The 26101-nt window shown below is 45.8% G+C and overlaps 1 protein-coding gene and 1 long non-coding RNA gene across 2 annotated transcripts; one reads left to right on the top strand and one right to left on the bottom strand.

The window, feature by feature from the left end:
- Positions 1-594: 594 nt before the first annotated feature.
- LOC309885158 (myosin heavy chain, skeletal muscle, adult-like) lies at positions 595-21534 on the top strand (the record flags this gene model as incomplete). Its single annotated transcript, XM_082774809.1, has 38 exons — positions 595-801; positions 892-1035; positions 1128-1284; positions 4854-4881; positions 4980-5091; positions 5174-5266; positions 5397-5460; positions 5552-5650; positions 5757-5860; positions 5950-6088; positions 6619-6737; positions 6821-6970; positions 9706-9876; positions 10519-10828; positions 10968-11041; positions 11299-11386; positions 11468-11585; positions 11910-12033; positions 12125-12261; positions 12820-13075; positions 13857-14099; positions 14348-14524; positions 14600-14745; positions 14845-14935; positions 15016-15405; positions 15552-15678; positions 16822-16940; positions 17339-17535; positions 17950-18133; positions 18220-18385; positions 18558-18682; positions 18840-19148; positions 19315-19518; positions 19797-19922; positions 20016-20186; positions 20273-20377; positions 20518-20613; positions 21222-21534. The coding sequence occupies 38 exons, from the start codon at positions 595-597 to the stop codon at positions 21375-21377; spliced, it is 5826 nt and encodes a 1941-aa protein (XP_082630935.1). The 3' UTR covers positions 21378-21534.
- On the bottom strand, positions 4964-25823 carry LOC309885159. Its single transcript, XR_014318735.1, has 3 exons — positions 25331-25823; positions 23828-23912; positions 4964-5047 (listed from the first exon to the last, which is right to left on the bottom strand). It is a non-coding gene; the product is annotated as an uncharacterized lncRNA (long non-coding RNA).
- Between the last annotated feature and the right edge of the window lie 278 nt (positions 25824-26101).

Consider the following 26101-nt stretch of genomic DNA (forward strand, 5'->3'; position numbering starts at 1 on the left):
ATACCAGACTCTATAAAAGTGTGTTTGGAGCTCTCTGCTCTGTCTTCAAGGAAAGCTTCAAGGTAAGTATGCTGGGTCTAATAATTTGTTGAAATTACGTATCCCACGTTGTATATTTAGCAGTATTTTTACTGCTGAAGCTGGTTTTGAATTTTTTCCAAATTCTTTCAAGGTATTTGTATATTCCATATCAGTATTAAAAAAAAAAAAAAAAAAAAAAAAGGATAGCAATAAGAATGTTCCTTTAATGTATTTTGTACTTTAAAATATGACCTTGTACAATTTGTAGAACCTGGAAAGGTATTGTACTAGGTATTGTACTATCTGTACAATGTCACCAATGTCACAAGACAAAAATAATACTAATTTTTAAAAGCTTATTCCCTACTGTTAAAGGGTGGAAAAATTTTTCTCTTATGGGTTTAAATTATTAGACAGGAGGAAATTTAATTTTTCTAGGTGTTAGGAATTCTAGCATGTGCATAACATTAAAACATCAGGAATGGTATCCTTGCAAGCACAGAATGTTACTGACGCTATGTTTATTTTGTCCTGCAGGGTCCTCTACCAATCTGTCTTTAGTGAAGTACAGACATGACTTCTCCAGATGCTGAGATGGCTGCCTTTGGGGAGGCAGCTCCCTACCTCCGAAAGTCAGAAAAGGAAAGAATTGAGGCCCAGAACAAGCCTTTTGATGCCAAATCCTCAGTCTTTGTGGTACATCCAAAGGAATCTTTTGTGAAAGGAACTATCCAAAGCAGGGAATCTGGGAAGGTCACTGTTAAGTCCGAAGCAGGAGAAGTAAGTTAAAAGCAAGGGTTAAAAACTTAAAGTAATTACTGCTCTCAGCCCTTAGCTGACATACTTGGATCTCTTTTTTTCCTCTGCCAGACTCTGACTGTGAAGGAAGATCAAATCTTCGCCATGAACCCTCCCAAGTATGATAAAATTGAGGACATGGCCATGATGACCCACCTCCACGAACCCGCTGTGCTGTACAACCTCAAAGAGCGTTATGCAGCCTGGATGATCTATGTAAGTACCAGCAGCTCTCTTCCTTTGGGTAGCTGGAAGGCCTGCTGTGCCAGGCTGAGCAGAAGCCAACGTGCTGTCTCCCTTCCTCTCAGACCTACTCGGGTCTCTTCTGTGTCACCGTCAACCCCTACAAGTGGCTGCCGGTGTACAACCCGGAGGTGGTGTTGGCCTACCGAGGCAAAAAGCGCCAGGAGGCCCCTCCACACATCTTCTCCATCTCTGACAACGCCTATCAGTTCATGTTGACTGGTGAGTCGCTTGGTTTACTTCAGACTCATTTGGCTGCAAATATTCTCAGAGACAGAAGTCTTTTCACTGCATAGTAGTTCAGTTTAAAGATGTTGGGAGGGTGTATATCCTCTTGTCACTGAAAATATTTTCCTTTACTGGATATCATCGGTGATTGTCTTTAATAATCTGGGTTAGAATTTATTGCCCAAGATACTTGGGAGGATAAACTTTCGAATTTCTGTTTTGCTCTTAGTTGAGAGGATTATTTGAATGGCTGGCTCTTCAGGACTGAAAATCACGAGGATAGAGTTCTGTGATGGTTTTGGTGTCAAGGAATAGCAAATTCAAAATCAAAGGCAATGCTTCCTGTAATGCATTTATGAAATTTCAGGAACCACTCTTATTCAGGTGTTAGAGTGAACTCTATGGAGAAAATTGATACTTCCTCTCCCATTGCGGAAACCCATTCCTTTTCTTCCATTCAGTAGTATAAACTGAAAGAATAAGAAGGGTCGCGAACAGACTACTTCAAACTTTTTTAGCATTCTCTAAATCTCCAAACATTAAAGAAAGAACAGATTACTTAGAAAAATATTAACCAAATTAATTTACTAACCTGATTTCCTTTTATGATAAGATCACCCGTATGGTGGACCAAGGGAAACCAGCTGATGTGATTTTTTTGGACTTCAGCAAGGCTTTTGACACGGTTTCCCATAGGATCCTACTGGACAAAATGTCCACCATACAGCTAAATAAAAACATCATACGATGGGTGAGCAATTGGCTAACGGGCAGGGCCCAAAGGGTTATGGTAAATGGGGCTGCGTCAGGCTGGCGGGCGGTCACCAGTGGGGTCCCTCAAGGCTCCATTTTAGGGCCGGTACTTTTCAATGTTTTTATAAACGATCTGGATGTAGGAATAGAAGGTATTTTGAGCAAGTTTGCTGATGACACCAAACTTGGAGGAGTTGTGGACTCGAATGAGGGTGGAAAGGCCTTGCAGAGGGATCTGGATAGGTTGGAGAGCTGGGCGATCACCAACTGCATGAAGTTCAATAAGAGCAAGTGCCGGGTCCTGCACCTGGGACAGGGAAACCCTGGCTGCACGTACAGACTGGGCGATGAGACGCTGGAGAGCAGCCTAGAAGAGAGGGATCTGGGGGTCGTGGTAGACAGCAAGTTGAATATGAGCCAGCAGTGTGCCCTGGCAGCCAGGAGGGCCAACCGTGTCCTGGGGTGCATCAAGCACGGCATCGCTAGTAGGTCAAGGGAGGTGATTGTCCCGCTCTACTCTGCGCTGGTGCGGCCTCATCTCAAGTACAGTGTGCAGTTCTGGGCACCACAGTATAAAAAGGACATGAAACTGTTGGAAAGTGTCCAGAGGAGGGCTACGAAGATGGTGAAAGGCCTGGAGGGGAAGACGTACGAAGAACGGCTGAGGTCACTGGGCCTGTTCAGCCTGGAGAAGAGGAGGCTGAGGGGAGACCTCATCACAGTCTACAACTTCCTCGTAAGGGGGTGTCGAGAGGCAGGAGACCTTTTCTCCATTAACACCAGTGACAGAACCCGTGGGAACGGGGTTAAGCTGAGGCAGGGGAAATTTAGGCTTGACATCAGGAGGGGGTTCTTCACAGAGAGGGTGGTTGCACACTGGAACAGGCTCCCCAGGGAAGTGGTCACTGCACCGAGCCTGTCTGAATTTAAGAAGAGATTGGACTGTGCACTTAGTCACATGGTCTGAACTTTTGGGTAGATCTGTGCAGTGTCAAGAGTTGGACTTGATGATCCTTAAGGGTCCCTTCCAACTCAGGATATTCTATGATTCTATGAATTTAAGTAAGAGCCTACCAATAAGCTTGATTTTTGTAATAGGCAAATAGGCAGGAAATTCTAAACAAAGCAATTACTGGGCTTGTACCAAGAAGAAACTGATGCATTTATTTTAAAGTGAATTCATGTCTCACAAAACCACTGTGGTTTTTTTTTTTTTTTTTTTTTTTTTAACAAAACAGAGCAGGTGTAAGTAGCCTATCTGAATTTAACACAGATCTCCAGCTGACTCTATAAAGCAGCTGTTCACGGTCAGCATAAATTTTTATGCTTACTTTCACTTACATTCTATAGCAGCTATAAAATTGAGAATGTTCAACCAGATCTGGTTAAGAAAAAGAAACACATGTTTAAAATGTTTTGTTCCATTTTCACAGTGCAAAGTGTATAGCAGTGAAGTTCTAGTGGGATCTGTTCTGGAAGTTCTGTTGTCCAACATTTATTTAAATGATCTAGAAATGTGGAAACATCTAAGATGACAAGCTTTCTGATTTGACTAGGTCCTTCATCTTCTGTAAAGATGAAGTCCAACAGTAAAGAATTTCAGAAAAACTATATGAGATTCAATGATCAAGTTATCATTCAGGGATACAGCAACAAAGTATGGTCAACAAGAATGTAAAATAATAGACATAGCAAAACAACCAATATTAAAGGTGTATAAAAGTGGGATTGTTGCTGACAACTACTACTTCTGTTTTAATATAACTTTGAAAGTTTTCACTCAGTGATCAATTATATATAAAATAACAAACTGAAAGGATTAAAGACCAAAACAGAAAACATCATTATGTCACAATGGTTACCCAAAGAATGTCTGCACATTGTGTACTGTATGTATTTCTGTCTTCCTTATCCAAACAAGAATACAGTAGAAATTGAATAGGTCAAAAAAAAAAAAAAAAAAAAAAAAAAAAAGGCATGGCAAGACATTTGCTCAGGTAATTCTAGACAGATGATTTGTGCTATTTCTCTACAAAATTATGTACAGCATAGAGCAGACAAATAGATGAGGAATCAGTACAGTAAAAACTAAGCTCACCACAGAACAATTTTATTTTTTTCCTTTGAACAGTAAGTGGATCAGAAATGGAGCAGACATGATACTAAAAATTAAAACAACATGAAAGCAACTGAGGAAGGGTTCAAGCTCAGGCAAATTCAGATGAAGCTCTTACAGAGAAATCTAGGTGTGGAAGTACTAAAATATCAACATTCCATTCAATACTCTGGGAGAGTATCCTAGGGAAAGATAAATAAATGATTAAGATGTTTTTGTGATTTTTTTTTTATGTGACACTCAACAGGACACTGACAGGAAAAAAAAAAATGGTGGGACCTTTCAATTGACTGGGATGGTCGTTCCTGTATTATTCAGTTTATGAGAAGTGCTTGTACTGGTTCATTTTAGCCTACACATCAAAGTTCAAACTTAATCAGTAAGTCTATCAAAATATTCCTTAGATTGAACTCCTTTTCCTAAAGACAAGTGAGCAGCTTGACATAATCAGAATATCCAGACAAAAAAGCATGTATACTACATATTACATGGATTTCAATGATGACACGTCAGATTCCATTTAGTACTACTGGGAACTTCAATGAATTCAGAAGGAATTAAGAGTGAAGAACTGCAGGTTTGGAAGAAGTTAGCTCTATACTGATTATGCAACTTTTAAAAGTCCCCCCAAAACTTTAATCTAGGATACTCACGATGAATACAAATAATGTCTTTGCTTCTGCCTCTTTCACAGACCGCGAGAATCAGTCCATCCTGATCACGTATGTACACTTCTTGCTCAGTTCTCCGTGGGGCTGCCCTGTACCAGGAGACCTGCTGCCTGACCACACACTCTCTGCTTCACTGTTTCATTTGGCAGTGGAGAATCTGGTGCAGGGAAGACTGTGAACACAAAGCGTGTCATCCAGTACTTTGCAACAATTGCAGCTAGTGGGGAGAAGAAGAAGGAGGATCAGTCTGGCAAAATGCAGGTAAAATAGGGGCTCAAATCAATGCTTTTCTCTGTTCCTCAGTTTTGAAAAGTTATAACTAGGAATTATTATTGTCCTGTAGGGAACACTTGAGGATCAAATCATCAGTGCCAACCCACTGCTGGAGGCATTTGGAAATGCCAAGACTGTGAGGAATGACAACTCCTCGCGCTTTGTGAGTTGATGCTTCATACAAAATCCCTCCCTCCCATTACAAGACAAGTGATGCACCTAGTGGTATTACATGTTAAGAAGATGTCAATAGAATCCATCCAGGCTGAAGTGTTTCTTTTCCCCCTCAACAGGGCAAATTCATCAGAATCCATTTTGGGGCCACAGGCAAACTGGCTTCTGCTGACATTGAAACTTGTAAGTGACATCCTGGCATGATCACATCCCTTCCTAAATTCCTACCTCTGTGTACTGTCTCATTCCTAGCTCTTTCTTCCTGCTTTGCCAGATCTGCTGGAGAAGTCCAGAGTTACTTTCCAGCTCAAGGCAGAAAGAAGCTACCACATATTTTATCAGATCACCTCCAACAAGAAGCCAGAGCTGATTGGTAGGAAGGATCAATATATCTTTTTGGGGAAGATTGTTGAGCAGCTGTTCCCTCTACTATCTAGCTGAAAGAACTAAGCCTGTGTCCTTCTTCTTCCTGCTTTCAGACATGCTTCTCATTACCACCAACCCATATGATTTCCACTTTGTGAGTCAAGGTGAGGTCACTGTTCCCAGTATTGATGACCAGGAGGAGCTCATGGCTACAGATGTGAGTAACACAGAAAAAAGATATCAGCTGTATATGTCTTGCAGGGTGACTTACTCAAGACATGTTTAATTTGACTGTTTCTACTACAGAGTGCCATTGACATCCTGGGTTTCACTGCTGATGAAAAGACTGCCATCTACAAGCTGACAGGGGCTGTCATGCACTATGGCAACTTGAAGTTCAAGCAGAAACAGCGAGAGGAGCAGGCAGAGCCAGATGGCACAGAAGGTACCAGAAAATTCAGCTAGTGAAAAATTAGGAAAAGCATCCTTGTTTGTTAGCTGTCTAATTGCAGAGGTGCATCCCCAGTCATGGGAAGTACCATTCTCTTATCCAACAGATACTTCCCCAAAGTACCCAGCCTGAAAATTGGTACTTTAGCACAGGGTCTCTCTCACTCAGTTAAACATTCGACCACTATGTCACCATGATGTACTAACAGATTTTTCACCAAATATACCATGTATTCTTTGCTGTGCAGAAATTCAGTTGTCACAGAACAGGAGAGGAAACAGGCTTTTGGAGTGCTTCTGGGAGCTTCTGGATCAAGCTGTTCCTACTCAAGCCATGCCTGTTCTTGCTTTCAAAAAAGTCCAGCATTTGTTTCCATAATCCTTCTTCCTTTCTAGACCTTCTCAGTAAAACCGGACCAATACTTTGCCATTTCTAGAAAAGTGAATATCAGAGCTGCTCACACTGACCAAATTCTAGCCATTGTCCAATGATAAATGCTTTTATCTCTCTCTCTTCCTCTTTAGTGGCTGACAAGGCTGCCTACCTGATGGGCCTGAACTCAGCTGACCTGCTCAAAGCCCTGTGTTACCCTCGAGTGAAGGTTGGGAATGAATTTGTGACAAAAGGTCAAACTGTCGAACAGGTAAATAAAGATGGCTTCAAAAAAGAACGAGCACTCTTCTGCTGCCCTCGAAGGTATGTCCAGTACTTTTTTCTCTGTTCTAGGTGAACAATGCAGTGGGTGCCTTGGCAAAAGCTGTCTATGAGAAGATGTTCTTGTGGATGGTTGTTCGCATCAACCAACAGCTGGATACCAAGCAACCCAGACAGTACTTCATTGGTGTCCTGGACATTGCCGGTTTTGAGATCTTTGATGTGAGTAACGAAGATTTGGCATCATAGTTATGGAAGGGACAGGAAGAGATCATGAGGTCTCAGAAACAGATTTCTTTTTGGAATAGTCAAGGAAAAGGAAGTGCTGTGGGAAACCCCACAGCATGTTTCCTGTGTTGTGAATGCAGTCCTGATACTAGGGCTTCTGTGTGATATCAAAGAAACTCCTGGAGTCTTGATTTGAGGGCAGAGAAATTCCTGGGTGGGACACTGAACAAGTGTCCATTCTGGAGGAGGTGAGAGAGCTGAGACACCTCCATGGTGCAGCAGCTAAGCTTATTGAAGGATCTGCTTTTGCGTAGCACAGTAAAAAGGAACTTTTCCCTGTAGACTGATTTGAATAACAATAATAAGAAGAAAGTCCTGCAAAGACACCTTATTTATTTGTTTGTTTGTTTGTTTGTTTTACAATAGAAGTCCTGCTAAGGAAATGTATGCCGTTACATAATGGTTATGTGTAGTGTTTCTGGCAGAGTCCTTTGGGAGGCGGTTCTGAAGGGCAGAGGAGTCCAGGAAGGCTGGGCACTCTTCAAAAAGGAATCTTAATGGTGCAGGAGTGGTCTGTCCCCACGTGCCCAAAGACGAGCCGGCATGGAGGAAGACCGGCCTGGCTGAACAGAGAACTGTGGCTTGAGCTTAGGAGAAAAAAGAGGGTTTATAATCTTCGGAAAAGAGGGTGGTCCACTCAGGAGGACTATAAGGATGTTGCGAGGTTGTGCAGGGACAAAATTAGAAAGGCCAAAGCTCATCTGGAGCTCAATCTGGCTACTGTCATTAGAGACAACAAAAAATGTTTTTACAAATACATCAACGCAAAACGGAGGACTAAGGAGAATCTCCATCCTTTACTGGATGTGGGTGAAAACTTAGTGACAAAAGATGAGGAAAAGGCTGAGGAGCTTAATGCCTTCTTTGCCTCAGTCTTTAGCGGCAAAACCAGTTGTTCTCTGGATACCCAGTACCCTGAGCTTTGGAAGGGGATGGGGAGCAGAATGTGGCCCTCACTATCCATGAAGAAATGGATACTCACTATCCATGGTTAGCGACCTGCTACGGCACTTGGATATACACAAGTCGATGGGGCCAGGTGGGATCCACCCGAGGATACTGAGAGAACTGGCGGAGGAGCTGGCCAAGCTGCTTTCCATCATTTCCATCAACAATCCTGGCTATCGGGGGAGGTCCCAGTCAAGTGGCGGCTACCAAATGTGACACCCATCTACAAGAAGGGCCAGAGGGTAGACCCGGGGAACTACAGGCCTGTCAGTTTGACCTCAGTGCCAGGGAAGCTCATGGAGCAGATTATCTTGAGTGTCATCACCTGGCACTTGCAGGGCAACCAGGCAATCAGGCCCAGTCAGCATGAGATTATGAAAGGCAGGTCCTGCTTGACGAACCTGATCTTCTATGACAAACTGACACGCTTCGTGGATGAGGGAAAGGCTGTGGATGTGGTCTACCTTGATTTCAGTAAGGCTTTTGACACTGTTTCTCACAGCATTCTCCTCAAGAAACTGGCTGCTCATGGCTTGGACTGGCTTACGCTTCGTTGGGTTAAAAACTGGCTGGATAGCCAGGCCCAAAGAATTGTGGTGAATGGAGTCAAATCCAGTTGGAGGCCGGTCACTAGTGGCGTTCCCCAGGGCTCGGTACTTCGGCCGGTCCACTTTAATATCTTTATCGATGATATGGATGAGGGGATCAAGTGCACCCTCAGTAAGTTTGCAGATGACACCAAGTTAGGTGCGTGTGTTGATCTGCTTGAGGGTAGGAAGGCTCTGCAGGAGGATCTGGATAGGCTGGACTGATGGGCTGAGGCCAGCTGTATGAAGTTCAAAGTGGCCAAGTGCCGGGTCCTGCACCTGGGGTGCAACAACCCCAAGCAGCACTACAGGTTGGGAGATGAGTGGTTGGAAAGCTTCCTGGTAGAGAAGGACTTGGGAGTATTGGTTGATAGTTGGCTGAACATGAGCCAGCAGTGTGCTCAGGTGGCCAAGAAGGCCAACAGCATCCTGGCTTGTATAAGAAGCAGTGTGACCAGCAGGTCTAGAGAAGTGATTGTCCCCCTGTACTCGTCTCTGGTGAGGCCGCACCTCGAGTACTGTGTTCAGTTTTGGGCCCCTTGCTACAAGAAAGACATGGAGGTGCTCAAGAGAGTCCAGAGAAGGGTGACAAAGCTGATGAGGGGTCTGGAGAACTAGTCTTATGAGCAGCAGCTGAGGGAGCTGGGCTTGTTCAGCCTGGAGAAGAGGAGCCTCAGGGGCGACCTTAGTGCTCTCTATAGGTACCTTAAAGAAGGCTGTAGCGAGGTGGGGGTTGGTCTATTCTCCCATGTGCCTGGTGACAGGACGAGGGGGAATGGGCTAAAGTGGCACCAAGGGTGTTTTAGGTTGTGTATTAGGAAGAACTTCTTTACCGAAAGGGTTGTTAGGCATTGGAATGGGCTGCCCAGGGAAGTGGTTGAGTCACCGTCCATGGAAGCCTTTAAAAGACGTTTAGATGATATGGTTTAAATGACACTTAGTGATATGGTTTAGTGGAGGACTTGTTAGTGTTAGGCCAGAGGTTGGACTAGGTGATCTTGAGGTCTCTTCCAACCTAGACAATTCTGTGATTCTGTACTGGGGAACTTCAAAAAGAATCAGTAGAACACTAACAAAACCCTGTGGTCATTGCTGCCCCTTGAGAACCTATGCAACTTTCCTTGCTTTGAACAGTTCAACAGCTTTGAGCAACTGTGCATCAATTTCACCAATGAGAAACTGCAGCAGTTCTTCAACCATCACATGTTCGTGCTGGAGCAGGAGGAGTATAAAAAGGAAGGAATCGAATGGGAATTCATTGACTTTGGGATGGACCTGGCTGCCTGCATTGAACTCATTGAAAAGGTACCTTTTCCACTCAAGTGTATGCTATATTTTGGAATTTTGAGATGTTTCTGAGCCCGATTCAGATGGGAAAGAACTTGGGACCAGACAGTCAGTTTCAGTCAAACAAAGCATTTTGCAGTGAAATTTATCTTAGTGTGGAGCAGAGAAATTAGGAAGGCTAGATATAAATCTTTGTCTCCAGTCCTGCACCACCCTGTCTTCGGGTGTGGAAAAGGTAGACCATACTCCCACCAAAAGAATTCTTTGAAACAAGCTGGAGTCTGTCTCCTTTCCTTTTTCTCCTGAAAATTCAAAGCAGAACTCCACACACCATTTTGGGAAATAAGTGTTGCTTAGTCTGATTTCCCAAGACAACAGGCCTCTTGTAGCTATCTTCCCAATTATATTTCCGTCCAACCCTTCTCCCTCTGCCCATTCTAAACTGAAGTGGAGAGATATTCTTTCCAGTTTAGTGAAGACGGGCTGCTGGAAGACAAGGGCAGGCACAAATAAGCTTCCTGGCTGAGAACAACTCCCAGCCAACTTAGGCTCTTATCCAGACTGAGATGCTACCCACAACATACAGGTACTGCTGAACCTCACAGCATATCTCCACACTGATATAGATCTTTCTCTATTACCTCTTTTGCTGTCTTCCAGCCCATGGGCATCTTCTCCATCCTGGAAGAGGAGTGCATGTTCCCCAAAGCAACTGACACCTCTTTCAAGAACAAGCTCTATGACCAGCATCTGGGCAAGTCCAGCAATTTCCAGAAGCCCAAACCTGCCAAAGGCAAGGCCGAGGCCCACTTTTCACTTGTGCACTATGCTGGCACAGTGGACTACAACATCACTGGCTGGCTTGAGAAGAACAAGGACCCCCTGAATGAAACTGTCATTGGGTTGTACCAGAAATCATCAGTGAAGACACTGGCCTTACTCTTTGCTAACTATGGTGGAGCAGATGCAGGTCAGTTCTGTAAATTCTGTATTTTAGTCACATTCAAAGGGAATTAAAGCAGAAAATACTAAACATTTAATGCTATTTATGTTCTGCACTCTCCATTATGTGGCATCCATATTTAACAGTATTTTTCTTTCATTTGCAGAGGCTGGTGGTGGTGGTAAGAAGGGTGGCAAGAAGAAGGGTTCTTCTTTCCAGACAGTCTCAGCACTTTTCAGGGTAAGAGAAAAATACCTTACCTCACTATTGAAAACTAACAATGAAATGAAAGAGTAGTAAAAATGAAACAGTAGTGCTGTGACAAAACTGACTCTGTAATTCACTGAGCAGACTGATTTATATTTATTCAACAAAGTTTACACTTGCATTACCATGGTAATATCCAATCGATCAGAAAACTGTAAGTTTCAGTTTTTACACGTATTTTATATAACATGCGTTACTCATATGCTAAATTTTACCCTATTATATCCCAGGAAAATTTGAACAAGCTGATGACAAATTTACGCAGCACTCACCCCCATTTTGTCCGTTGCATCATCCCAAACGAAACAAAAACTCCAGGTAAAGGGATCCAACAGTGGAAAAATTTGAGCCACAGAAGCTCTCTTCTGTGTCTCAAGTAGTAATCACAGTATTTGTTAGGTGCCATGGAACATGAACTGGTGCTGCACCAGCTGCGGTGTAATGGTGTGTTAGAAGGAATCAGGATTTGCAGGAAAGGATTCCCCAGCAGAGTCCTGTATGCTGACTTCAAACAGAGGTAAGAGTGCTCCACCTGTTAATTCAGACCAATTGGAACAGCCTAAGGAATCTAACATACTCGAAACATTATACTTCAAAATGGAGCAAAGTAGAATCATAGAATTTTTTTACTGTGAATTTCTGAATGATATCACAATCTTGAGGAATAGGATTCTCTCAGATTTTGAATTAACAGTATGGAAATGTCACTTACACTGTCGTGGAAGAGTGGGCTGTCCCTAGTACATATTACCCAACTGGCCAGTCCGATGTAGCTGAGAAGGCTGTGGGATTCACAGTAGTGGTATTGGCAATAGCTGTTTCTTCATGTTTTCTCCTACAGATACAGAGTACTTAATGCCAGTGCTATTCCAGAGGGACAGTTCATGGACAGCAAGAAGGCTTCAGAGAAGCTCCTTGGGTCCATCGATGTGGACCACACCCAGTACAGATTTGGTCACACCAAGGTAGAAACAAATCCTGAGCTCGAAGACTATGTACCTCTGCTACACATGACCTGAGACTGATGTGCTACAATGCTTCCTTTTTTTTTTTCAGGTGTTCTTCAAAGCCGGGCTAATAGGTCTTCTGGAGGAGATGAGAGATGAGAAGCTGGCAGAGATTATGACCATGACGCAGGCCAGATGCAGGGGCTTCCTGATGAGAGTGGAGTATCGGAAAATGGTGGAGAGGAGGTAGACATTTATCACAAATGTACCTTATTCACAGGATACTGTATTGGGTTTATGTGTCAAGGTTTTAGTAGTGGGTGGCTGTATGGGTTGACTCTGTGAGTAGAATCCAGAAGCTGTCCCATATTAGATTCCATGCTGAAGTAGGGGCAGAAAGAGACTGTGAAGGAGTAGTGGAGATGAAGCACTAGGGACTGACCGCTATTCCCTTTTCATGTGCGCCGCTCAGGGAAGGAAGTAGAAAATGGTGGATTGGTGGAAGATGATTGTATTTGCTTTTAGTTTCTCACTGCTGTTGTCTGTTTGTAATAGGTAATCAATGGGATTAATCTCCCAATCCTGAGTCTGTTAGGCCTATGGCAACAATTTTTTGAGTGATCTCCCTGTTCTTATCAAAACCCTTGGGCCCTTTTCATTGTATTTTCTCGCCTTCCCTTTTGAGGAGGGGGTGTGAGAGACTGGTGTGCTGCAGTGTGGTGTAAAAACACCACAGATACTTTAGTAAATGAGTCTAAATTCACAGCCTTTGGCTATGTTATTAACATAGGGATTTTATTTCAGGGACTCGATCTTTTGTATCCAGTACAATGTTCGCGCATTCATGAATGTCAAGCACTGGCCCTGGATGAAGCTGTTCTTCAAAATCAAGCCATTGCTGAAGAGTGCAGAATCTGAGAAGGAGATGGCCAACATGAAACAAGAGTTTGAGAAAACCAAGGAAGAACTGGCAAAGTCTGAGGCAAAGAGGAAGGAGCTGGAGGAGAAAATGGTGGCCCTGCTGCAAGAAAAAAATGACCTTCAGCTCCAAGTGCAGGCAGTGAGTGTCACCATTTATTTGTCCTCTTTTTTTTTTTTTTTTTTTTTTTTTTTTAGATCTTCTTTTTGTTTGTTTGTTTGTTTTTCCAAGCAGAGACTTACGGGAAGCTGACTAAATTGCAATAGAAAAAAAGTCACACACTGAAAGTTACTCTAAAGTTGAGTAACTATGAACACTGCCAGGGGCTCAGCAAGTTACCTGTCAGTCAGTGAGGATAAGCGTAAGTGCCAAATGAGACTCAGCAGCCCTGCTGTCCTGCGGAAAGAGCCAAGTAGTGACTTTGTAAAGGCAACCCTGAGAAGGACCCAGTTTTCCTGAACACAGATACACTATAAGGCTAGATTACCTTCACATGCACAGATCCTTGGTGTTCAGCTTCAGTCAGGAACAGGCAGTTTCTTAACTCCAAGAAAAACACTACTTTCTTCACTGTATTATTCCCACAAATGGAAAAACCTTGGCTACCCAAATATGATGACGACCATGGTGAGTCTATTATAAACTAGAGGCTATTGAATACTGAGTCTGTGAGGGAAAACTGTTCCACATCTATGGCCTTGCTGAGAGTTGTCACTTTTCTGTGATGCTCAAGCGTGTATGAGGTATTCTCATAGCTACCACTTCTGCAAGCCATTTTAAAGAAAGAAAGAAAGAAAGAAACAAAAAAAGGAATTAACATTAGTGTCAGATGGCCTCCACATTTTAACATGTGCCTACTTACAGACACACAACAGAAACTTCAAAACGTTATAACCCACAAAAATCTCTGTCTCCCCATCAGGAAGCAGACAGCTTGGCTGATGCCGAGGAAAGGTGTGACCAGCTCATCAAAACCAAAATCCAACTGGAAGCCAAAATTAAGGAGGTGACAGAACGGGCTGAGGATGAGGAAGAAATCAATGCTGAGCTGACAGCCAAGAAGAGGAAACTGGAGGATGAATGTTCAGAGCTGAAGAAAGATATTGATGACCTGGAGTTAACCTTGGCTAAAGTTGAGAAGGAAAAACATGCCACTGAAAACAAGGTACACACATGGAGAGTCACACAAAGGGAGAAGGGACCTCCCATATTAGGCTGGCATCCCTAGAAAGGGGCTAGGTTTGTAAGTTGACAAGAACATCGCAGCTGGACAGCTGTGAAGCTCAAATAAAAATCAAGCTCCTGGCTAAGCACATAAATGTAAGCTCCTGGCTAAGCACACAAATGAAAATGCCCCTACACAAGCTGTCAAGTCTTATACACGGTGTTCTGGTGCTTGCTTACAACGTGCAGGTGAAAAACCTCACAGAGGAGATGGCAGCCCTGGATGAGACCATTGCCAAACTGACAAAAGAGAAGAAAGCCCTCCAAGAGGCCCACCAGCAGACACTGGATGACCTGCAGGTTGAGGAGGACAAGGTCAATACACTGACGAAAGCAAAAACCAAGCTGGAGCAGCAAGTGGATGATGTAAGCACAAACGTTACAGGATGCTTCTGGAGATAAATGTGGCTGGCAGAATACTGATGCTCTTTTTCTGTTTAGCTGGAAGGGTCCCTGGAGCAAGAGAAGAAACTGCGCATGGACCTTGAAAGGGCTAAGAGGAAACTTGAGGGAGACCTGAAGCTGTCCCAAGATACCATAATGGATTTGGAAAATGATAAGCAGCAGCTGGATGAGAAACTGAAGAAGTAAGTGTGGTTATGGGACACCTGAGTGTGGGTCAGGTGCATTTATTAGGTAGTTTTATTTGGATGTTAACGCTGTGTTTCTGTATGCTTTGTGCAAAGGAAAGACTTTGAAATCAGCCAGATCCAGAGCAAAATTGAGGATGAGCAAGCCCTGGGTATGCAATTGCAGAAGAAGATCAAGGAGCTGCAGGCAAGCCTCTGGTCCTTCCCTTCAGCCCTTCAGAAGGACATCTGAGGGCATGGGTGTGAAGGGTCTTGCATTTTCCCAAGGCCCGTATCGAGGAACTGGAGGAGGAAATTGAGGCAGAGCGAACCTCTCGGGCAAAAGCAGAGAAGCACCGTGCTGACCTCTCCAGGGAGCTGGAGGAGATCAGCGAGCGCCTGGAAGAAGCAGGTGGGGCTACAGCAGCTCAGGTTGAGATGAACAAGAAGCGTGAGGCAGAATTTCAGAAGATGCGCCGCGACCTCGAAGAGGCCACGCTGCAGCACGAAGCCACAGCTGCCGCCCTGCGGAAGAAGCACGCAGACAGCACAGCTGAGCTTGGTGAGCAGATCGACAACTTGCAACGAGTCAAGCAGAAGCTGGAGAAGGAAAAGAGTGAGCTGAAGATGGAGATAGATGACTTGGCCAGTAACATGGAGTCTGTCTCCAAAGCCAAGGTAAAGAATTGCAGTAGAATTCACAGGGCCAAGGTACAGCACATAGCCTGAATCTACTAGTCACACTCTCCTATAGGAATCCTGCTGTGAGAATTAGACAGAGTCCAGGAGTTCATTTCCTCTCCTTCCTTGTTTTTGATACCTAGTCAAATCTGGAGAAGATGTGCCGCACTCTGGAAGACCAGCTGAGTGAGATTAAAACTAAGGAGGAGCAGAATCAGCGCATGATCAATGACCTCAATACTCAGAGAGCTCGTCTGCAGACAGAAACAGGTGAGACGTCCTCAGTCCTGAGGTGCAGTGGCAGAACCTGCAAATCAGGAGGATACGCCATGGTGCAAAGCAAGAATTGGGCTAACGGCTCAAAGCAACCCCAGATTACAGGGCCAGATTACAGTGTTCTCCAGGGCTAAGTATTGGGGACGGCTTTGTTTAACATTTTGATCAACAGTCTTGGTTGAGGGGACTGAGTGCACGCTCAGTTATTTTGCAGACAGCACCAAGTTGGACAGGAATGTTGATCTGCTTGAGGATAGGAAGGCTCTGCAGAGCGATCTGGGTAGGCTAGATCAATGGGCTGCAACCAATTGTGTGGTATTCAACAAAGCTAAGTGCCGGGTGCTGCATTTGGGTCACAACTACCAAGTGCAGCAATATAGGCTTGGGGAAGAGTGTCTGGAAAGCTGCTCAGCAGAAAAGGATCTGGGGGTGCTTGTCCACAGCTGGCTTACCATGAGCCAGCAGTGTGCCCAGATGGGCACCAATGTCATCCTGCCCTGTATCAGAAACAGTGTGGCCAGCAGGTCTAGGGAAGCAATTGTCCCTGTGTATTTGGCACTGGTGAGACCACACCTCAGATACTGTGTTCAGATTTGGGCCACTCGCTACAAAGAACATACTGAGCTCCTGGAAAATGTTTAGGGAAGAGCAAAGAAGCTGGTGAAGGGACTGGAAAACAAGACATGCAAGACATGTGAGGAGCAGCTGAGGGAACTGGGTTTGGTTAGTCTTGAGAAAAGAGGGATGAGGGGAGACCTCACGGCTTTCTACAACTACCTGAAAGTTGGTTGTAGCAACGTGGGTGCTGGTTTCTTTCCTCAGATGACAAGTGACAGGACATGAGGAAATAGCATCAAGTTGCATCAGGGGAGGTTTAGATTAGAAGACAGGAGGAATTTCTTTGTGGAAGGAGTGGTTAGGCACTGGAACAGGCTGCCTAGGGAAGTAGTAGAGTCTCCATTCCTGGAGGTGTTCAAGAGATGAATGGATGTGATGCTCAGAAAAATGTTTAGTAGTGAACTTGGTAGTATAGTGTTACAGCATGGTTAGACTTGCTGATCTGTTGGGTCTTTCTAAACGATTCTATGATTCTACTGTTAGTGTAACTTTATTTATTTGTGTATTTTCACTTGCCAGGTGAATATTCACGCCAGGTGGAAGAAAAGGATGCTTTGATTTCTCAGCTGTCTAGGGGCAAGCAGGGATTTACCCAACAGATTGAGGAACTGAAGAGACATCTAGAGGAAGAAATAAAGGTCTGGAAGTACCCTACTTCCTGCAAGCCACATCACCCAGAAATGCATGAGTTATACTCATCACAACATACAGAGAAGGAACCATAGTGATTTGGATGCTAGAGGAAGTCATCCACAAGCCCTTAATGAGATTCTGATGCCCTCCAAGACAGTATGGACACAGATCTGTAGGCACATTTACAGAAACAAGAGATCAGTGTCCCCTGGCCACCTTTCACTAACGCATCCTAATCCTCTAGCACTCGTTTATGAGGGATGCATCATCTCCCAGCTATACGTTTTTCTCATCAGAGTTTACCCACCCTTTCCCTGGGGCAGTTCTCCTGTGCATGACAATTTAATCGTCAAGATTCATCTCAAGATGTGTGTCCAGGTTACTAATCCCAGTGTCCCCACAGGCCAAGAATGCCCTAGCCCATGCCTTGCAATCTGCTCGCCACGACTGTGACTTGCTCCGGGAACAATATGAGGAGGAGCAGGAAGCCAAGGGTGAGCTGCAGCGTGCCCTGTCCAAAGCCAACAGTGAAGTAGCCCAGTGGAGAACCAAATATGAGACGGACGCTATTCAGCGCACGGAGGAGCTGGAGGAGGCCAAGTATGTGGGAAGTGGGATGTTGATTGGGTAGAGAAGACTGAGACTGGTAAGGGTATTTGGAAGGAGTCTTTGAAGATGGGTCAAGATAGGAATGGGATGAAGGCACCAATATACTCTCTTTGTGGTAGAAGGCAGAGAGGGAGAAAGATGAAAGGCGTGCTGTGGAAAAAGTTCAGACTGGAAGGACAACCTTACCCTTAGGGAGTTAGAAGAGCTAAGGCAGTCTGAATACTCAGTTGGTGCTAGGGCAGAGATGCGATAGGCCCTTTAGGTGGCATGCTGCCTTGGACAGAATAAATACTGTGGACAGCTCAAGGCACTAAGTCCCCTAAGCAGGCAAGTGCCCTCTTGTGAATCTTACAAAATTGGCTACCCTTTACTCTCTAACCTGAAGCTGTGATCATCTCCTCCCAGGAAGAAGCTGGCACAGCGCCTGCAGGATGCAGAGGAACACGTTGAAGCTGTCAACGCCAAATGTGCTTCCCTGGAAAAGACAAAGCAGAGGCTGCAGAACGAGGTGGAAGACCTGATGATTGATGTGGAGCGAACGAATGCTGCCTGCGCAGCTCTGGACAAGAAGCAGAAGAACTTTGACAAGGTATTCTGGCCTCTGGCCCTGTGCTTCCTGGGCAGGGCATCTCCTCACAATCATCACATCCATACTCACACCCTGTTGCTCCTCAGATCCTGGCAGAGTGGAAGCAGAAGTACGAGGAAACACAGGCTGAGCTGGAAGCTTCCCAGAAGGAGTCTCGCTCTCTCAGCACGGAGCTGTTTAAGATGAAGAATGCCTATGAGGAGTCCCTGGACCACCTGGAAACGCTGAAGCGTGAGAACAAGAACTTGCAGCGTAAGTCCCTAGCCCTCTGCTGCTGGCCAGGCTTTCCCCCAAGCTTGTCTACCCACCACTCCACACGGGTGAGTGCCCGCAGTGATGAGAAGAGACCTGTCAGCCTGGTGCGTCAGGGCCTTTCCCTTTATGCCCTATGTCTGACCATGCCTTGTTTCACCCTTCCCTACAGAGGAGATTTCTGACCTCACGGAGCAGATTGCAGAGGGAGGAAAGGCGATCCACGAGCTGGAGAAAGTCAAGAAGCAGATTGAGCAGGAGAAATCTGAAATCCAAGCGTCCCTGGAGGAAGCTGAGGTACACAGTGCTAATGAATGGTGTCCAGACTGAAAGAATGGGAGCAGAAATCTGCAGATGTGGCAAGAAAGACAAACTGTATTTCATGCGGTATTGTATTAGAGATTACTTAGAAAGCAAGCCATAGTTTACTCACAGTTCCTACTAACTTGTCCAGGCCTCCCTAGAACACGAAGAGGGGAAAATCCTGCGCCTCCAGCTGGAGCTCAACCAGGTCAAGTCTGAGATTGACAGGAAGATCGCAGAGAAAGATGAGGAAATTGACCAGCTGAAGAGAAATCACCTCAGAATTGTGGAGTCCATGCAAAGCACCCTGGATGCTGAGATCAGGAGCAGGAACGAAGCCCTGCGGCTGAAGAAGAAGATGGAGGGAGACCTGAATGAAATGGAGATCCAGCTGAGCCATGCCAACCGTGTGGCTGCAGAGGCACAAAAGAACCTGAGAAACACACAGGCAGTGCTAAAGGTATAAAGCAAAGTATGTGCACGTAGGCATCTATCTTGCCTCATGTTACACCAACATTGTAATTGTACAAATAATTTATTAAAAGAGCAGGAAATGTCTCTGATGTCTCTGTCCAACAGTGCTGCAGTGATCAGCCACCTCATAATCTCTCTTTCCTCTCTTACAGGATACTCAAATACACTTGGACGATGCTCTCAGGACGCAGGAAGACCTGAAGGAGCAGGTGGCCATGGTGGAGCGCAGAGCAAACCTCTTACAGGCTGAAGTTGAGGAGCTGCGGGCAGCCCTGGAGCAGACAGAGCGGTCAAGGAAAGTGGCTGAGCAGGAGCTTCTGGATGCAAGCGAGCGTGTGCAGCTCCTCCATACCCAGGTCAGATACTTTGCTGGATATGAATCCCGCCCACAGGAGATAACATAGAACGAGATTGCTATGTGTCTTGCTTGTTGCTATGCATCTTGCTGTGTACGTATTTGAAGAGCAAAGCTGTGACATGACCAGTCCAGCCAGGCACCCATGTCTGGTTTGCCGCTAGGGCTCTAAAGAGGACCTTTGAATTAAATACTTTCATAAACGTTACTCTCACTCTCAACTCTTGATGTGGAGGTGTTAGATCTGACAGTACAAATCCTATCCTTCCTGTTACACAGAACACCAGCTTGATCAACACCAAGAAGAAGCTGGAAACAGACATCGTGCAAATTCAGGGTGAAATGGAGGAGACAATCCAGGAAGCCCGCAATGCTGAAGAGAAGGCCAAGAAGGCCATCACAGATGTGAGTTGGGGAACTCTGTCACTGAGGGTGATGGATGCATTCTTCCCAAAATATCTTTGGCCCCACCCTGGCTTTGCTGCTTTGCCTCTCCAGGCGGCCATGATGGCAGAAGAGCTGAAGAAGGAGCAGGACACCAGTGCCCACCTAGAGAGAATGAAGAAGAACCTGGACGTGACGGTGAAAGACCTGCAGCACCGTCTGGATGAGGCTGAGCAGCTGGCACTGAAGGGAGGCAAGAAGCAACTCCAGAAGCTGGAGGCCAGGGTGCGTAGGGCTGGTATTTGTGCACAAGGGAGCATGTCATGAAGGGAGCCACCTGGAAAGCTCCAAACATGAGCTTCTCATTGCAGGTGCGGGAGCTGGAAGGGGAGGTAGATGCTGAGCAGAAGCGCAGTGCTGAAGCCGTGAAGGGTGTGCGCAAGTACGAGAGGAGGGTGAAGGAGCTGACCTACCAGGTAAGGCAAGAGGCATCTTTGTGCTGACACACCCTTCTCACGGAAAGCCAAAGCATTTTTCCATGAACTCCAAGAACACATGTTTTCTGGTGGTGTGGGGAAACCAACTCTCTCTCTTTCCTTCTTACCAACCACTGTAGTCTGAGGAAGACCGGAAGAACATTCTCAGGCTCCAGGATCTGGTGGACAAGCTGCAGATGAAGGTGAAATCCTACAAGAGACAAGCTGAGGAGGCTGTAAGTATTGCTTGGAGAATGGCCATGCGCACCCTTCCGTCGGAGCAGCACACTCATTGAGATGAGCACGAATACAAGGAAAGAGGCATGAAAGTAACTCCAAAGACATAACAGTCTTGACCATGTGGTTCTTTCCCGTGTCAGCAGGCCTCGCCTTCTTCTGGGCATGCTGCACTCAGGGATGAACCAAGGGTTATCCTGCCACCTGTTTGATTCAGGAAGTCAGACCAAAATTCCCAAGGGCCTCGTCCATTGACTGAGAAGCTCATGAATCTCTGACGCTGGTAACAGCACAGGGTTTCTGAGTCTTTCTCAACCTAATAAACCACACGGAAAATTGGGCACCGAGTAGTGGGAGAATAAGCACACAAAATGAGAAGACCACGTGACAAAATTGCTCCTCAAGAGTGACACGATACCGGTGCAGTTTGTCACAGTGAGGTCCTCAATAAGGGAGGATGATGAGGTCTTTGAGAGGGTTCTGGGTCAGCAGTGGTAGATAGGAGACGGGAGGCCTGTGCTTCACCACAGCCCTTCGAGGCCCAGGCACATGAGGAGTGAAACCCCTGCCCCAGGCTCCTCACCACCAAGTCCCTCTCCCCACACAGGAGGAGCTGTCCAATGTCAACCTCTCCAAATTCCGCAAGATCCAGCACGAGCTTGAGGAAGCCGAGGAGCGGGCTGACATTGCAGAGTCACAGGTCAACAAGCTCCGAGCAAAGAGCCGGGAGTTTCACGGCAAGAAGATAGAAGAGGAAGAGTGAAGATGTCACGTGGCAGCAAAGTGGCCTGAGGGGTGCACAAAATGTGAACCCTCTGTCACTTCTTCCATAACTGGGATTTGTAGCCCCCTGCATACATAGGGAATAAAGTCTGTAGATTACTTCACATGGTCACCATGAGCATTAGTTCTCATCTGCTTCTCTTTTTACTGGTTAGGTCTCTGTCATCATTTGGTTTTGGGCACAGCTTTGGTTATAGCCTCTGTATACCAACATCACGGTACAGCTTTCTGTCACCTGGTTCCCAATGGCTCATCCCTTCTATATCACTTAGTGACTGGGGCAAGATTGCAAGTGGCAATTCAAAGGCAGAGAAATCACAATAGTTGTTCCTCTATACTAGGAACTAATAGGAAGTGGCATTACGAGGTGTGCTACTCGTAATGCCACTCTCACCAGGTTCAGATCCGTCCCACGCACTGCTGCTCTGCTGACGAAACTCTGATGGAGAAGGTGTGTGGCAAATAAGAAGCATCTAAGGAAAACACCACCGACAGAGACTCTGACCATGCTCAAAGCTTTGGAATAGGAGCCTATAGAGGTAAAGCCCGAGTTTACCTAATGTGCAAGGCAGACAGCAGTGCAGGGTCATAGGATGGCTCTGTTCCAATACCCTCCAGGCATTCTGCAAGATAATGGCTAACTGGAGGCATTTCTCAGGGGGCTGAAGAACCTGATCTGGGCAGCAGGCGACATACATAGTGCTAGACATAGCGATAGCTAGCGATAGACATAGTGATGCTTGGCAAAGCAGTGATAAAAGTGCAGTGGCTTTTGCACCTTGAACTGGAAAGGACACAGGATACATTTTCCTCTATGCGACCTGCTTGGAGCTCAAACAATGTCGCCACCACTCTCAGGATAAACTCATGCCTTCCCAAATACAACCCACATGGATATAAAGATCAGTTCCTAGCAGACTTTAGTAGCATGAGCAGGGAATCTCAACAGGACAGGGTGTGCAAGCACCGTTAGATCCTCTAGCTGCTAGTCTCCCCCACTGGGCACCAGCACCCTAGCACCCTTATGGCTGGCTGCCTGGTGGGAAGTCATTCACTGTTTCCTGCTGGAGCTGGACTGCTTTACACAGATGATTTACCATTCAAGTGGGCAGGGGCTTGTACCCATCCTCATGGACCAGAGATGGATCGCATGCAGTAAGCTAAAGGAGCTTGCCCAAGTCAACTCTACTGTCTTGACATGAGCCAGCAGTGCGTGCCTGCAGCCCAGAAGCATGCTGTGTGCATCAACAGAAGAGTGGCCAGCAGGCTGAGGGAGGGAATTGTCCCCCTCCACTCTGCCCTTGTGAGGCCCCACTTGGAGTACTGTGTCCAGGTCTGGGGCTCCCAGCACAAGAAGGCTGTTAATCTGTTAGAACAGGTCCAGAGAAGGGCCACGAAGATGATCAAGGGGCTGGAACACCTCTCCTATGAAGAAACGCTGAGAGAGCTGGGGCTGTTCAGCCTGGAGAAGAGAAGGCTCTGGGGTGACCTCATTGCAGCTTTTCAGTACTTAAAGGGGACTTATGAAAAAGATGGAGAGTGACTCTGCACAAGTCAGACAATGACAGAGCAAGGGAGACTGTTTTTAAACTAAAGAGCGGGGATTTAGATCAGAGGTTAGGAAGAAATTCTTTGCTCAGAGGGTGGTGAGTCACTGGAACAGGTTTCCCAGAGAGGTTGTGGATGCCCCATTGCTGGAGGTGTTTGAGACCAGGTTGGATGAGCAACCTGATCTAGTGGACAGGGTCACTGCCTATGGCAGGGGGGTTGGAACTAGGTGATCTTTGAGGTCCCTTCCAACCTGAGACATTCTATGATTCTATGGTTCTAAAAAGAGCTGTGTAAAACATCTTTGAAAAATATCTGGCCACAGCAAAAGTATACTCTGCAGTGTACCTATACCGCAGCCCTTTCTGATACTTGGCAGATGCTCTCTAGAATCACATAGATGCTTTAAGCACTGAAGTTAAAGGTGTCAGTATTGCACCCTTCCTTAGCAGTCCAGCAGTCAGACAGAAAACTCAAGCCTGTATACAGCCACAGTGGCTGAGAATCTTTCTGATCACCACTCTTTTTCAGGAGTAAGATTTTTTTTTTCTTACTACTATTTTTTTTACTATTTTTTTTCCTTACTATTTTTTTTTCTTACTAATTAATTTATGACCTGCCTCCACCCCTCCTCTTACCACAGAGGCCTCTTCCCCTCCCCACCTCCTCTGTAACAGGAGCCTTCCATTTGCTTTGATGGGTAATGGAAAGAAAGGCTATTCAGAAGGTCACCTTCTCAGCCAAGACCTGCTACCCAACTACGATAGCTTCCAGTGACATTAGCTGAGAGCAAAAGAAGTGTCTGAGTGTGTAGCTTGGACACTCATTCAAGTGCAACCCATCTTCAAATGACAGGTCTGTTCTACCAGCCTCTCTGCTTACCTGTCTGATCAGGCAATCTGTTCCTTCTCCACTGAGATGCTCAGTGGTTTTCAGGTGGCAGGAAGCCATGGTAAGAAGGTCATTGCTGGAAAGAGAAGACACAAACAATACAAAGAGCTGCAAATCAAACTCCCTAAAGGAAAGATGCATTCACTTCCCTTTTGCCTTCTTGCAGCAAAGACCTGCAGAAATTGGTCTCTGGGTGGAGGAGCAGGATTAAGAGGTGGCAAAAGGCCATCCCTGTCTCTTCAGGGCTAGCGCGATACAGCTTTTGTCTTAACCAAATAACCCACAAATTGAATAGACATTAACCTACATGGCATAGAGATGTTATGCTAGGAGTGGAGAAAACACTCCTTGTATTTAATTTAACGTGACTCGATGCCCATCAGCAGAACAGACTTCTTAATGAGAAATGTGGCCATAGCATACTCAGGCTGCAAGGCTCAGCCATGTCTTAGCAGAGGGACAGCAAAGAGGACTTTTCCTCCAAAGGATTAGAGTGCCAGCGTTTCTGTTCAGCTATGTCAAGCATTTCTGAGAGCTCTCCTTTTACACAGAGGACAGCAGAAACATTGCTGAACACATGGGCATTCCCTGTCACATGGCCCATTGGGTCCGGTGACATCTCTCTCAGCACGCCTAATGAAATTATTGCAGCATAACTGACAACACCATTTTAAAGCTGCACTTCTTGCCACGGATGTTTTCAAACTCCGCTTGTCTCTGCTAATACTGGAAATGCTTTTGCTTCATTGCTAAGACCCTTGGCTTTTTGATAAGCAAACACAATCCCAACCCATTATGTGAATGGAAGTTTATAACGGATTTATTTTTTCACATATAAAGTGTTGTATAACCCCACCCATAAAAGACACCATCTTATTAGCCCCATGGCAGAAAATTCACTGTGTGGAAAATTTTGTGTGGAAGGAAGGAGGGAGGGAGGGAGGGAGGGAAGGAAGGAAGGGAAGAAAGAAGGAAGGAGGGAGGGAGGGAAGGAAGGAAGGAAGGAAGGAAGGAAGGAAGGAAGGAAGGAAGGAAGGAAGGAAGGAAGGAAGGAAGGAAGGAAGGAAGGAAGGAAGGGGAGAAACAAGGAAGGAAGAAGGAAGGAAGGAAGGAAGGAAGGAAGGAAGGAAGGAAGGAAGGAAGGAAGGAAGGAAGGAAGGAGAGAAACAAGGAAGGAAGGAAGGAAGGAAGGAAGGAAGGAAGGAAGGAAGGAAGGAAGGGGAGAAACAAGGAAGGAAGAAGGAAGGAAGGAAGGAAGGGGAGAAACAAGGAAGGAAGAAGGAAGGAAGGAAGGAAGGAAGGAAGGAAGGAAGGAAGGAAGGAAGGAAGGAAGGAAGGAAGGAAGGAAGGAAGGGGAGAAACAAGGAAGGAAGAAGGAAGGAAAGAAGGAAGGAAGGAAGGAAGGAAGGAAGGAAGGAAGGAAGGAAGGAAGGAAGGAAGGAAGGAAGGAAGGAAGGAAGGAAGGAAATGTGGATGCTTTGTTGACACACTGACCTCTTACCGCTGCTGTAGCTGCCACTTCAGCAACCAGCATTCTCCATCAAGTCTGTTTTGCTACATGGTAGCCTGAGGCCACTCTTCCATGTCGCAATATCCACAGGCAATTCACAGGGCACACTGATCTCTACAAGCATGTTCTGCTAATCCCAGCAGCATGGCTGATAACAACACTAGCATGCTGCAAATCCAACTGGGATTGCTTTTTCCAGTCTACCCGGTCTGCAGACTCTATCCCATGTTTCTGGGATTAGCAGAAGAGTAGTAGGTTTAACAGCATTCCACATAAGCATTTAAGAAACCACTGAGAAAGAGTTTGACTCCATTCTGGCCTCTGCAGTTTCTGGGGGTGGCTGATTCTTTTATCTGAGACGTGTTAAGGACTGAACTTAACAGGATGTGTAATAGATAAGTGAAACAATGGCTCCAGCAGCATCTGGGGTTCCCAGCCCAGATTGGCTGGGAACAGGTTCTGTGAGGCCCAGGACAGGTAAATGCTTTCTGCCAAGAATCAAAAGGTTAAGCTGAGACCTCATATGAAGCAGGACTGAGGTCTAAAAGAATGTCAGCAGGCTGGTATGAATCAGTATCCCTCCTGCAGCATGCAGGACCAAGAGACACCTTCCTGGTCATCGACAGTCACAGGTTTCACTGTCAAAAGGAAGCACTGCATGACAGAAGAAATCAATGGGCAGGCCGGAAACATGGTTGAATTGTGTTTTGTAGTTTGCTGTTCCTGGGAACATGTCCAACAAAGTGACCAGCGTG

This window comes from Aythya marila (assembly GCF_965140915.1).
Source record: "Aythya marila genome assembly, chromosome: 18".
In the NCBI taxonomy this organism is placed as follows: Eukaryota; Metazoa; Chordata; class Aves; order Anseriformes; family Anatidae; genus Aythya; species Aythya marila.